Here is a 15,288-nt window from a genome sequence, read left to right on the forward strand (position 1 = left end):
ACTTTATTATAAATATATTCCTTTCATTAGTTATAATGGTTTGTTTTTTCTGGGGAGCAATCATCAAGGGAAACAAAATGGCCGACATCCTATTAGTACACACAAAACCTGTCCTAATCACACAGCAGAACAAGTTACTTCACAGCACTGAGCTAAAGAGCCGCCTCATCCTCCTCTCTGCTTCTCAGGAACTATGGTCCTGACTACAGATAAGATCTTCAGCTGAATCTCTGTAGGAATGGAGTCCATGAGGAGACATGAAGTACAGAGAGAAGGTGGGATGTGGCAGCAGCACTTGTATGCAGTCTCCATCACCACAGCCCCACATTACCACCATCTGTCCTGTCCGTCCTCTCTGTATTTCAGGTCTCCTCATAGACGCCATTCCCACAAAGATTCAGCTACAGAGCACAAGAGGATGAAGCAGCTCTTTAGCTCAGTGTTGTGAAGTAACTTGTCCTGCTGTGAGATTAGGACAGGTTCTTTGTGTACTAATAGGACAGCAGCCATTTTATTTCCCCTGATGATTGCTCCCCAGACAAAACAAATCATTATAACTAATGAAAGGTATTTGGGAATAGATTTATAATAAAGTAATATGTAAAAGCTATGTACACCTTTAAAAGGCAATTTTTGTTTATGATTACATTTTACAAATTTTTGGCTAAAAATCATATTTTCAATTGGCCTTTATTGAGCCATTCTGTCACAAAGGGTTATCTGTTTTTCTAACTGTGTGACTGGTACTTTCACTTCGTGCCATAACCCTTATCTCTAAACTACTGAGGGGTCATAAACACTTATTTAAGCCACATTATTATCAGTAAGATAAGAGCTGAGCAATAAGGAGTGTTTACAATGTCAGAGAGCAGAGATAAGGAGCCCGTCAGCTCCCCAACTGACGGAAAAGACTGAAAATCCACAGACTGCTGCTAGAGCATCTCAGCTCTGTACAGAGAAAAAGGGCTCCATTTTTTTTTTATAAAGACCAATTGAAAAAATATTTTTTAGATCAAAATAAGTACAATGCAATCATAAAAAAATTGCCCCTAAAAGGTATCCATAGCTTTTAAGTATTTTCAGTAATTTTATTTTCCTAATTCCTGGAAAACCCCTTTGGGGTGAATGGGTGAAAGTGCCTTTCAAGGGTTAAAAAACAAGACAAAAACCTGACAGTCCCAGCATGATCATGTGACGCAGGGACATGCTCCCTCCAGTGCAGAGCGAGTGTTCCCTCACGTTCAAGTGTATGACGTCGGTATTTTTTTTTTTAGAGGGCACTATTGGGGGCAATATTTATACTGGAGGGCACTGTGTGGGGCCTTATATATACTGGGCCACTATGGGGAGCATTATAGATAGTGGGGGCAATTATAGATAGTGGGGCAATATGGTGGCTATTATTTAAACTGAAGGCACTGCAGGGGTTAGGATGTTCCAAAAAAAGATAAAGTAATGACATTCATCCGGATCCAAAACAGCCACAAAAAAATGACAAACGGCTAGAAAATGGATGCAGAATGGCCCTTAAAAATTGACCGTGTGTCCGTTTTTAATGGCAGTTTTCGTGTGAATGTAGCCTTACTCTAAAAGATGACAATATGGCAGCACCATTAGAGATGATCAGGCTGCCACCACCATGAGGGGGGTACAAGCCGCCACATCCAGGCCACTGGGGTACAGGCTCCCACCATCAGGCCCCTGAGTACAGGCTGCCACCTAGTGTGCCTCTGGGGTACAGGCTCCCACCATCAGGCCCCTGAGTACAGGCTGCCACCTAGTGTGCCTCTGGAGTCAGAAGTTGTAGGAGAGATGAAGCGGAGCGGTGCTGCTCGTGTCTCCGGCGGTGGCGTGCAGCGGCTGGGAGAAGGACACGGACTTCATCATACACATGGTGCCTTCGATGCAGTAGTACACACAGACGCCGATACGCAACTCAGGATCGGCGCAGGGGAACTGCAGGGGGAGCGTCACCTCTATCTGGTCAGGTTTAGTGAGACTCCCGATCTCACCGTAGGTTTTCTGTCCTGCAAGAAGCCAGTCATGACCTGGAGGAGAAGAGCAGAATTATTACTACTAGCACAGTACCTGGACATGTGAGCTGACAATCAAAGGAGAAGGTGAAATTGCACCATCTACTGGAGTCTGAAATCCACCTCCTGTCTCATCAGAGACTCAAGAAGCTGCTTTGTTGCTCACTCATGCTTTACACTGCGGCACAGCTCCATTAAAGGGGTATCCCATGATTAATGTAAAAAATACAAGTCAGACATCATATAGCACATGACAACCTTTTTCTAACCAAGCTAGAACCAGCCCTGTACCTCACATGGATCCAGAGATCAGCTAGACTTATTATATGGGCAGCACGGAGGCTCAGTGGTTAGGACAGGTGCCGACCAAGGGCAACATCTGCATGGAGTTTGTATGTTCTCCCCGTGTTTGCCTGCGTTTCCTCCGGGTTCTCCGGTTTCCTCCCACACTCCAGAGACAGACTGATCGGGACCTTAGATTGTGAGCCCCATTGGGGACATCTGGATGATAATGTCTGTAAAGCGCTGCGGAATATAGTAGCGCTATATAAAATAAATAAATACTATACTGCCAACTATGAAGAGTGTGTCCTTTCTGCTTCTGATGAGGGGTCGTGTCCTTTCTGCTACTGCTCTCCCTATCACAGCCAGTTAAAGGATTGGACTGAGCATGTGCGACCACCTCATTGACATTGTGCAGATACATTTTATTAAATAACTCACTGGCTATACAAAATCTTTAATTACATGTAATTACAGACGTATTCAGATTCAGGCGCTGGTTTGAAAACCGAAAAATATTTTTGAGTGGGACAACCCCTTTAAGGCACAGCTGTGATCGTTCTGGAGCGGTGTGTATCACAGGGTGAAATTATAAACTGCCAACAACTCATTGGCTGCACACAGACTGATGGAATACTCCAGTCGCATCCAGAGCTGCATTCACTAGCTGCCGTTTGGAATCCATTGGCACTCTGCTGACAGATCTGTTCAGTGACGCATTCACCATCCTGCTGCCGCCCTGTTCTAATCCGCCTCATGCTGTGACTTGCTGCACGGTACTGTGGGAAAAGTGTACATACTGATGGGAAGGAAGGACTGTGAGAGTGCAGCTTTGGATGTGACTAACGTACAAGATATTTTTATGTACCTTCACATCAGTACAGGAGATGTAAAGTATTTTCATATTATGCAGCTTTCTAAATGACCCAGCAGGGGGCGGCAAGGAGGTACTGCAACTAAGAGCTAATTTGTGAATGCAGCCTTGGATGTGACTAGAGAAGAACCCATGATGGAGCTCAGTTCAGTATAGTTGCAGCAGATTTCACTGCTCAGACTTTACCTTCTGTGAACAGAAACCAGAAACTGGGGGCTCCCTCCGTCGGCTTCGCCCCGGCAGGAAGCTTGAGGTTCAGTGTATACTGCAGGGTCCGGCCGGGGGATACAGGCAGAGGGTCCAGCTTAACATTAGGAGCAGATTTAGGCAGCTTCAGGTTCTTGATCCGCTGCGGCAGTGCACTGTCTACCAAATCGGAAGACTCTTGGGAGAAAATGGGGAGCTGCAACAAAAATGGGGGGGCACAAACATCAGCCAATGGCGCAAACACTGACAGCTGGGAGGATGGGAGTTGTAGTCTACAGTTAGATGCGCTCTCCGGCAGAGTGTCCCTACTTATTTCCCTCTAATTATATATGAAAAAAGTTAGAATTTTAAGGGTAATTCCACGAGAAGACGTGCAGGCAGCGGCAGACCGTGTCCTGAGGGGGTATGCACACTTCTGCAATTAAAATAAGAAATAAATCCGGTGCCCCTGAGGACAGTCTCGATATTTCCCACCGTGCAGGCATATGCATCTCCATGGTTACAAACCTCACACAAAACTACAACTCCCAAGCGTTGACAGTCTGCTGCTGATGAGAGTTGTAGTTTTGCGACAGGTTGGAGAGCGACAGGTTGGAGATTGCTGCCGCAGACTATAGGGATTTATAGCGGGTATTACTGACCTGATGTCAGTTATGATGGTAATGGGATAAGCGGTGTGAGAGTTGCCTGATCGCCGCTTATCCCCTGCCTGAAATATCAGGTATGATTCTGGCAATGTAGATTTTGTTTCCTATAGGATGCGGCCTCAGTGTCTGACTGGTGGGGCCCCGACCCCTGGGCCCCTCTCACTGAGGGGTAGAATGTGTTGAGCGCGGCTGCGCTGCATTACCAGTCACAGCGCGGCGTCTGCTCACTGAAGTTTTCTCGATTCCGGTTCGTCGCTCAGTGAAGATGAAGGAGTTTATTAACGCGGATAATAAAAAGTTTTCTAGACACGAAGATTTCAGCAGAACAAAAGAAAATAATCCTCGTCTGACAGCGAAATGAAGAGCGCGGCTGCGGAGTTCAGCGCGGCGGATCTGCATATTGTGCTATCCGAGGATGTAAGGATCCATACAGTACAATGTGTGGGTGTCGGGGGAGGGGGCCTTTATGTGAAGACTGATGGCTCTCATTATACTGGCAGGTCCTGCGGCAGAACTCACCCCAGGATTCTGTACTGTGGGGGAGATTGATGTATGGACGCCTACCTCGCTGACGAAACAAAACCCTGCGCTCCGACAGGAAAGCGTCGCTGCCCTCTGGGAGAAGCACGGACGGCGAGACACCTCAGATATCAGAGAGGCGCCGCTTATCCACACCGCCTCATACAGTGATCCTATAAACTGACACTTCTTAAAGAGACAGAGCCATATTTCACAGGAGAGCTTCTTAAAGGGGTAGTTCCAATATTTATAAGATTTACATGACGTGACGCTGGGGAGCTCACCCCACAGGAGAACGGGGACAGGGGGGGTGTCTGGGATTCCTGCATGCCAATTCAAAGCACCCATCGACAGAGCCGCACCTATCTTTCATGCACAGCATATCCAGTGGACAGGCAAAGTAGCCAACAGTCCAGAGTTTCATTGCACAGGATAGTGTTTATGGAAATTTGGTGGCAGGTTCTGGGCCGTCAGGGGTTCTTGAATCGCGTGAGGTTAAAATGTCCTACAACTTGTTCTGTGGATGATGGTGAGTGTGTACACGCCATAAAGGTGTACCAGGGGGCTAGCCCTTTAAAGGCCGATCCTGGAGTATCACATAAATCCTAATCCTCGTATAACAAAGAGTTCCGGAAAGGCGGATTTACGCGTCCCGATGTTACAGCCGATTGTCAGGAAGAAGGCGCTCCTTCCCGACGGTTGGCTGCTTACTCTGTGGAGGAGACACATCTACATGCCGCGATCTCCTCCACAGTATGGGGACGAGAAGTCGCTATTGTGAGCCTCATACAGAATCATTGCTCCCGGTTTAGACCGCACGATCTGCTGCCCAAGAACGATGACTGATGTGCCTGCGCGAATGACAGGATCGCCCGAAGAATGAGCATTTGGCTCAGTCATCGGGCGATTGGCGGCACATTTAGAGGGCCAGATCGTCAGGAACAAGCGTTCGAAGGAACGGCCGTTCACAATAATCTGCCCGAAAATCGGAACGTGTAAATTCACCATAACCCTCTAATTAGACTTTGGGTTATTGGTCACCATTTTCACAATCTTTGCTTGCTGTCAGTGAACAGGAACATTCCAATTTACATTTAGAGGCTGAAATGCTGTTCAGATCGAAATCCTCTCACAATTCAGAGAGCTCCTTTCCATATAGTTTGTTACAATGTATCAGTGCAGGTAAAATGTGTCAGTCTGCAGTCCAGGATGCTGATCACTCGGAGGATTGTCCAGACTGGATACAACTGTAGCAAAGGTCCAGATGTGAGAACTAAGGACAGTTTTCAGCCTCTCTAGGTAGGAAATGAATGTTGCATTCACTGGCAGCAAGCAGGGGTCTCAGAACTTTTGATGACATGAAACAAATTATAGTAGGAAGTTGCATATATATATTATATTTTATATATTTCTTCAACGTAAATTTCAGAGGAAAAATCTGCAGCAAAAGTGAACGATTCAAGTGCATTTGTTGTGGATTTTCCGCAGATTTCACCCGATAAACACTGCAAAGGGTCAAATTCCCAGCAGAAAATGAAATGAAAATCCGCACGTCATTTTCCACGTGGATTTTTCACATGGCGTGTGGGAGAAATTTGGTAAAATCTCATATGCAAGTTGCTGCCAGGTGTGAACATATCCTTATAAACAGCTTCTGGGAAAGCTGGGTGCAGACCTGCACGGAGCTGTAGAGGGCGCCGTGTCCCGGAGACGCAGAAAGATGGAAACTAAGAGGCTGCAAGGGTTGGCTCATGGAGGAAAATACGGATTTCGTCCCTAAATTATGTGGAGATAATCTAGAAAAGTGCGAATGCTGGAGAAGAATCCGGAGGTCACTCACCACAGACACCATCTTGGTCTCCAGGTCCAGGACTTTTATCTGGTGATTATTTGTGTCGGCAACATAGAGTGACCGCCCGTCTGCCGCCGCGCACAGACCTCCTGGTTCATTGAATGATGCCTCCGTGAAGCTTGGTCCTGGCGCATTCCCAGCCTGCCCTGTACCCGCCAACGTGACGCAGCTCTTGGATTTCGGATCCACGGTTTTGATCTGTCAGAAAAGGAGAAAAAACTGTGATAAATATAATGCGGACGGTCATGTCTAGAGCATTAACCCCGTATGCTACTCCTATAATTATAGGCCTGTCCGGCCACTCAATGTGGTGTCAAATAATAAAACCTGAAGCGGAGATGAGACGCTGCAGCCGATCAGCGGTCACCGGATACAGCCAGTGATTGGCGGCAGAGGTCACATGTCCATGCTGAAAAGTACAAGGAAGAAGAGAGATCGGCAGGGGAACTGGGAAGCATCGCAATGGGAGCAGCGGGGGAAATGGGAAGTATTGCGGGAAATGGGAAGAGCCAAAGCAAGAAGTGAATCCAGCAGGGAGGAGAGCGGACGTCCTTCCTTTATATTACACGTTCATTCTGAGCATCAAAAACTGCGAATTCAAACGCTGCAGACTTGACGCAGAAATGTCCGAACATTTCAACTCACCTGAAGATCAGAATTTTTGCTTTCGTCCTCTCAGAAACAGCGCCACATCAGTCCTGTGGCAGCCTCTGGTATTACTGTTTAGCGCCATTCACGAGAAAAGGACTAAAGTGCAATACCGGACACAGCCACCGGACAGAGGTGGCGCTGCGAAATAAAACTCTTTATACACAAAGCCTATCACTCGCATTGTTCTGTGTATGATGAGCATTGCATAACCAGACACAATGGCCCACAATTACTAAGATTACGAGTGTGCACACTTTCAGCCGACGTCTGCGCCATTTTCTGGAAAAAGACAACTAATTATAATAAGAAGAAAAGAACAAAACAAGATAAAAGAAAAACCTTAACAAAAGAAAAAACTCCATTAAACACATCATAAAAACCATAGAGATTAATACTAATAACGGCGCCATTGTACGCAAGGCGTCGGCGCGATGTGACTGATGCTCAAAAAAATGAAACAAAAAAAAGTGATTAAAGATTCAGGACGGAGATTTCCACACAAAGGACTCCGCTCTGTGATTAATTAGAGCTGGATCGGCAGAAACAAAATCACAAAATCAAATTATCCTCTAAATCATGACCAATATGGCGATGGGGAGGCATAAATATTCCTCTCCAGCCCCAGTGTGCGCCGCGCCCTGCAACCGGCATGAATTATAGGAAGCCATTAATTACACATCAGATGAACTGTGCCCGATCCACGGTGAGTGACGCCCATGAGACCTAGAGATGTAACCGGGAAACAGCAACGACTCGGAAAAGTAACAAGGAGCAACTGTAACTACAACAGACCTCACACACAGCAACACAGCACTGCTGCGCGCAGTCCCATGTAACACCACAGATAAGACAGTGATAACTGTCTGAGTACAGATAATGTAGTAGAGGTCACCTGCAGTCCCATGTAACACCACAGATAACACAGTGTTACTGTCTGAGTACAGATAATGTAGAAGAGGTCACCTGCAGTCCCATGTAACACCACAGATAACACTACAGTGTACAGATAATGTAGTAGAGGACAGTTTCATGCATGCTGTATACTCTTTCATTGGCAGCACGAGGGCGGTTTTCTATACAAATCTCCGGTGCACACATCGTTACTGCATTTCTTATACAGTTCAGCTGAGGCGTTATAAATCGGCATGCAGTGAAATTCACCTAATGGTAGCTGCCAATAAAAAAATAAAAAAATACATCTGTGAAAAATAAGGGCGTGCAAATCTGTAGCGCAGCGTGGTCTCTTTATTTCAATGAATGATGGAGCTAAAAGTGTTCGAACCAAGAAGGAAATGTTACAACATAAAGTGAAGAAAACTAATGAGATCCTCACCTTGTGATTATATGAATCTGCCACGTACAGGATCCCACGGTTCTGATCCCATGATACTCCCAGAGGATGCTGAAGTTTAGCATTAATTCCGGTCCCATCAACATCACCAAAAGCAAACAGGTTCTGTGAATGAAATGGACAAGTACAAAGTATAATCAGGCTACAGGAGGACGGCACGTGATAAAGGAGTATACAGCGACAATGACAACACCCAGAACTATAACCAACATAAATGCTGAAGAATATAACTACTATAATACTGCCTCCTATGTACAAGAATATAACTACTATAATACTGCCTCCTATGTACAAGATTATAACTACTATAATACTGCCTCCTATGTACAAGAATATAACTACTATAATACTGCCTCCTATGTACAAGATTATAACTACTATAATACTGCCTCCTATGTACAAGATTATAACTACTATAATACTGCCTCCTATGTACAAGATTATAACTACTATAATACTGCCTCCTATGTACAAGAATATAACTACTATAATACTGCCTCCTATGTACAAGAATATAACTACTATAATACTGCCTCCTATGTACAAGAATACAACTACTATAATACTGCCTCCTATGTACAAGAATACAACTACTATAATACTGCTCCTCTGTACAAGAATACAACTGCTATAATACTGCTCCTATGTACAAGAATACAACTGCTATAATACTGCTCCTATGTACAAGAATACAACTACTATAATACTGCTCCTATGTACAAGAATATAACTACTATAATACTGCTCCTATGTACAAGAATATAACTACTATAATACTGCTCCTATGTACAAGAAAATAACTACTATAATACTGCCCCTATGTACAGGAATATAACTACTATAATACTGCTCTCATGTACAAGACTATAACTATTATAATACTGCTCCTATGTACAGCAATATAACTACTATAATACTGCTCCTATGTACAAGAATATAACTACTATAATACTGTCTCCTATGTACAAGAATATAACTACTATAATACTGCTCCTGTGTACAAGAATATAACTACTATAATACTGCTCCTATGTACAGGAATATAACTACTATAATACTGCCTCCTATGTACAAGAATATAACTACTATAATACTGCCTCCTATGTACAAGAATATAACTACTATAATACTGCCTCCTATGTACAAGAATACAACTACTATAATACTGCCTCCTATGTACAAGAATACAACTACTATAATACTGCCTCCTATGTACAAGAATACAACTACTATAATACTGCTCCTCTGTACAAGAATACAACTGCTATAATACTGCTCCTATGTACAAGAATACAACTGCTATAATACTGCTCCTATGTACAAGAATACAACTACTATAATACTGCTCCTATGTACAAGAATATAACTACTATAATACTGCTCCTATGTACAAGAATATAACTACTATAATACTGCTCCTATGTACAAGAAAATAACTACTATAATACTGCCCCTATGTACAAGAATATAACTACTATAATACTGCCTCCTATGTACAAGAATATAACTACTATAATACTGCCTCCTATGTACAAGAATATAACTACTATAATACTGCTCCTGTGTACAAGACAATAACTACTATAATACTGCCTCCTATGTGCAAGAATATAACTACTATAATACTGCCTCCTATGTACAAGAATATAACTACTATAATACTGCTCTCATGTACAAGACTATAACTATTATAATACTGCTTCTATGTACAGCAATATAACTACTATAATACTGCTCCTATGTACAAGAATATAACTACTATAATACTGTCTCCTATGTACAAGAATATAACTACTATAATACTGCTCCTATGTACAAGAATATAACTACTATAATACTGCTCCTATGTACAAGAATATAACTACTATAATACTGCTCCTATGTACAAGAATATAACTACTATAATACTGCTCCTATGTACAGGAATATAACTACTATAATACTGCTCCTATGTACAAGAATATAACTACTATAATACTGCTCCTATGTACAAGACTATAACTACTATAATACTGCCTCCTATGTACAAGAATATTACTACTATAATACTGCTCCTATGTACAAGAATATAACTACTATAATACTGCCTCCTATGTACAAGAATATAACTACTATAATACTGCCCCTATGTACAAGAATATAACCACTATAATACTGCTCCTGTGTACAAGAATATAACTACTATAATACTGCTCCTATGTACAAGAATATAACTACTATAATACTGCCTCCTATGTACAAGAATATAACTACTATAATACTGCCTCCTATGTACAAGAATATAACTACTATAATACTGCTCCTAAGTACAGGAATATAACTACTATAATACTGCTCCTGTGTACAAGACAATAACTACTATAATACTGCCTCCTATGTGCAAGAATATAACTACTATAATACTGCTCATATGTACAGGAATATAACTACTATAATACTGCTCCTATGTACAAGAATATAACTACTATAATACTGCTCATATGTACAAGAATATAACTACTATAATACTGCTCCTATGTACAAGAATATAACTACTATAATACTGCTCCTATGTACAAGAATATAACTACTATAATATTGCTTTTATGCTGACTAAGGATGCTCCAAGCACCTGAAATGCGTAAATGCGGTTTTCCTGTGTCGCCGTCTGTACCGTGAAGATGTGGCACAGCTGCAGTAAAGACTTTCCTGTTCCGGATCTGCACCCGATAGAAGTTGGTGCGTTTTGTTTACTACTATAATACCGCCCCCTATAGACCACCCGATAACAAGGCAGTGATCTGTAATGTCCGGCCCTGGCTGTGTATAGCTCGTCGTGCCGCTGACATGACACTATTCTGCTATTCTTGTGTCACTTGTGGGTAGGACCTACCGTCACTGTGGATGGCGGGTGTTATTACAGAGGTTGTTGTCCGCCATGTTGTGTGAATACTTTATTACAGCACTGCTGAGGGCTTTGGGGTCAGGGGTAGCGGCACACATGATTGTGTCTCCAGGAATCCCTCCATAGAGAACTATGTGTACACGGTGCTCAGGGGTCACAGCTTCTCTTATGTGGTAATATTAGGGTTATTGTCCCTTTAAGGATAGTTACCGTGGGGTCGCGCTCTCCGCCCACGACGTGTTTCACCGCTCCGTCTTTGAAGGACACGCTTCTGATGGAGCTGCTCTCACTGTCGGCCACAAACAGGCAGTTCCAGGGATCCCCCCTGCACGCGGTCAGTCCGGACGGCTGAGCAAAACCCGCCTTCTGAGGATACGAATTGTTCCGGTTTTCTTCGTTGCCACTTCCGGCAAAGCGAACGCAGGATCCTCCAGGGAGGAGGCTGAAAGGAGACAACAGGTTACCATGAACTGGGGGAAAAGCCGTCACCAAAACAGCACCACGAGTCCGTGCATCAAGGGACTGTCAGGCCCCTCCCCTTAGTGAGGCTCCTCCCCTCCATCTGTTGGGGGGGCAGCTCCCTGACATTCTTAGGCTGGGTTCACGTTGTATTTTTGCCTTACATGTACGTTAAGCGGACGCCATACAGGGGCCTCCGTCACCATACATTTCCATTGTAATAAAACACATACACAACTGTGGCGAAACCAACCTCGCCACGGTGTTTTGGAGGGGGCTGTTTGAAGGCCTCTTGCCTCAGGATTATGGCCCATAGTAACTTTAAAGGAGAAGACAGACCGGCCGCACAGCTTAAATCTGTCTGTAGAATTGTATTTTATGTTATTATGCGTTCGGTTAAATTGTATGTTCTGTGAGGGCACCCAGATAGCTAATATTATTGTATTCGTGTATTCTGAGTGCCATTCACCTAATGATATGCACTCAGACTTGAGCTATCTGGGGATATGTTAAATGTCTGTGTTTACTGTGGGGGTGTGACATTGTGTGTTTAAATGGTGATGTCTGTCCTGTTGTCTCCACATGTGTATTGGCGATCTCCCTTTGTCCTGAGAGATAATTGGATTGCCTTCGGTCGTCTCCCAGGCAGAGAGGAGGAAACCATGATGCATTGTGGGGATGTGTTGTATCTGTTCTGTATTTGCATAACTGTAATAAAAACCAGGCTGGGTGTGCCAGCACTTCAGACCACTGCTTGACCCTCAAGACGGAGCCTTGTCTCGTTATTGGGGGGATTCCATTTATGCTGTTGGAGACTGATTGCCAGGAGTGTAAGCTGACTGTACGCTTTTCCTGTTCGTCTGCTGGCAGCTATTCGCGAGGTTCCAGTTTGGAGTGCTATTTTGTATCCAGTTCGGGAGGTTGGTGTTCTGCAGTAGCTGTGCCTGTCTCTCGGAAAGGGGCATATCGCCTAAACGGATTTTAACCCCTTGTCTGCTGAAACGGTCCGTTACAACAACGTATACATTTGTTCCCGGACTCTGCAGGATGGAAGACGAGCCACAGACTGGTACAGGAGAGGGCCCTGCCCGCGAGGCTTACAGTCTACGAGGTGAGGCTAAGGACGGTCATGGCGGTATAGAGGCAGCAGGGTCACTGGTTGCAGGTTTGTCTGAAGAGGTGGGTTCAGGTTTCTTTGAAGGATTCCACTGGAGGTGAGAGTCGGATATGTTGGGGCAGCGAGTTCCAGAGTATGGGGGATGCACAGGAGAAATCCTGGAGGAGATTGTGGGAAGAGGAGAGGAGAAGGTCTTGTGAGGATCGGAGATTACGTGTAGGAAGGTATCGGGAGGTCACTGATGTCTGGAGGGGACAGTTTGTGGACGGCCTTGTATGTCATAGTGGTTAGTACTGGATTCTCTGGGTAACGGGGGCAGTGAAGGGATTGGCAGAGGAGTAACAGGGGAGAGGTAGATTAGTCCGGTGGCAGAGTTGAGGATAGATTGGAGCAAGAGTGCTAGATGGGAGGCCACAGAGGAGGTAATGTATGTACACAGTGACTGCACCAGCAGAATAGTGAGTGCAGCTCTGGAGTAAAATACAGGATGTAACTCAGGGTCAGTACAGGATATGTAATGTATGGACACAGTGACTCCACCAGCAGAATAGTGAGCGCAGCTCTGGAGTATAATACAGGATGTAACTCAGGATCAGTACAGGATAAGTAATGTATGCACACAGTGACTGCACCAGCAGAATAGTGAGTGCAGCTCTGGAGTATAATACAGGATGTAACTCAGGATCAGTACAGGATAAGTAATGTATGTACACAGTGACTACACCAGCAGAATAGTGAGTGCAGCTCTGGAGTATAATACAGGATGCAACTCAGGATCAGTACAGGATAAGTTATGTATGTACACAGTGGCCCAGATTCAGGTAGATTTGCCCATTACTTACACCTGAGCCGCTCAGCTGAATTTCTCTGCGCTGGAGCAATTTTGCCAAATTGCCACCTGATTCAGGAATCGTTTGTTCATTTAATTTGCTCCTGTTTAAGGCAAAGCTGAGGGCGCAAGGCCGTGCAAGTCAAAGTGGGTGTGCCCCTATGTAAATGAGGAATTTTCGGCTCAGCAGAGGTTTGCTAGCATAATTTCAGGGCAAATCCTGCTCAGCTGCTTGCACTGAGCAAATAAATAGGAGCAGACTTGCGCAGGTTCTTTGCTGAATTTCATCCTGCTTTTTCCTACCCCCCCCCTGAGCAAGGAAATTCAGCCCTTTTGCAAGACATGGCACCTCCCAAAGGGACCAAAATAAGGAAGGCCAACTTTGTGGCTGCAGAGATGGACATCCTGATTGCTGCACTCCAGCAGCATAAGGAAGTCCTATATGGTGCCCAGCGGGCAAACACCACCATTGCCCAAAGGAGGGCTATATATGAAGCCATTGCCCTGGACATCAATGCCCTGGGTAATGAAGTGCGTACCTGGGATGACATTTGGCCATCTTTTGCTAACTTGCCCCTGCTTTTAACAGGAGCAAGTTTGCCCAGGGAAAAAAGCTTGCACGCTTCCAGCGCAAGATGCGCATCACACGCGCATGTTTCTGAATCATCGGCAGTACCTAATTTGCATATTCGCTGAGGGAATTCCATGAAGGCGCAACTTACACCCCGCGCAAAATTGCACGAAAATTGCGCAGGAACAGCTAGGCTGCGTGCGCGGGAAAATGGCCGCATTTCAGGCTTAACTGGTTTACAGAATCAGCCGCAAATTTGCATAGGAGCAAATCAGTACTTGCGCGGCGCAAATCACACTTGTTCCCGCGCAAGTGCTTCTTGAATCTGGGCCAGTGACTGCACCAGCAGAATAGTGAGCGCAGCTCTGGGGTATAATACAGGATGTATCTCAGGATCAGTACAGGATAAGTAATGTATGTACACAGTGACTGCACCAGCAGAATAGTGAGTGCAGCTCTGGAGTATAATACAGGATGTAACTCAGGGTCAGTACAGGATGAGTAATGTATGTACACAGTGACTGCACCAGCAAAATAGTGAATGCAGCTCTGGAGTATAATACAGGATGTAACTCAGGATCAGTACAGGATAAGTAATGTATGTACACAGTGACTGCACCAGCAGAATAGTGAGTGCAGCTCTGGAGTATAATACTGGATGTAACTCAGGATCAGTACAGGATAAGTAATGTATGTACACAGTGACTGCACCAGCAAAATAGTGAGTGCAGCTCTGGAGTATAATACTGGATGTAACTCAGGATCAGTACAGGATGAGTAATGTATGTACACAGTGACTGCACCAGCAAAATAGTGAATGCAGCTCTGGAGTATAATACAGGATGTAACTCAGGATCAGTACAGGATAAGTAATGTATGTACACAGTGACTGCACCAGCAGAATAGTGAGTGCAGCTCTGGAGTATAATACTGGATGTAACTCAGGATCAGTACAGGATAAGTAATGTATGTACACAGTGACTGCACCAGCAAAATAGTGAGTGCAGCTCTG

The 15,288-nt window shown here is 44.4% G+C and overlaps 1 protein-coding gene across 1 annotated transcript in view; it reads right to left on the reverse strand.

The window, feature by feature from the left end:
* Positions 1-738: 738 nt before the first annotated feature.
* NHLRC2 (NHL repeat containing 2) overlaps positions 739-15,288 on the reverse strand; it is a 47,367-nt gene continuing 32,817 nt past the window's right edge. Inside the window, exons 7-11 of the mRNA XM_044298054.1 lie at positions 11,511-11,742; positions 8,399-8,521; positions 6,403-6,612; positions 3,376-3,592; positions 739-2,048 (exon numbers count right to left, since the gene is read on the reverse strand). Of these exons, the coding sequence (XP_044153989.1) occupies positions 1,795-2,048; positions 3,376-3,592; positions 6,403-6,612; positions 8,399-8,521; positions 11,511-11,742 (1,036 nt within the window). The 3' untranslated portion in view covers positions 739-1,794. The remainder of the gene's footprint in view (positions 2,049-3,375; positions 3,593-6,402; positions 6,613-8,398; positions 8,522-11,510; positions 11,743-15,288) is intronic.

The sequence above is a fragment of the Bufo gargarizans genome, chromosome 6, assembly GCF_014858855.1.
Source record: "Bufo gargarizans isolate SCDJY-AF-19 chromosome 6, ASM1485885v1, whole genome shotgun sequence".
In the NCBI taxonomy this organism is placed as follows: Eukaryota; Metazoa; Chordata; class Amphibia; order Anura; family Bufonidae; genus Bufo; species Bufo gargarizans.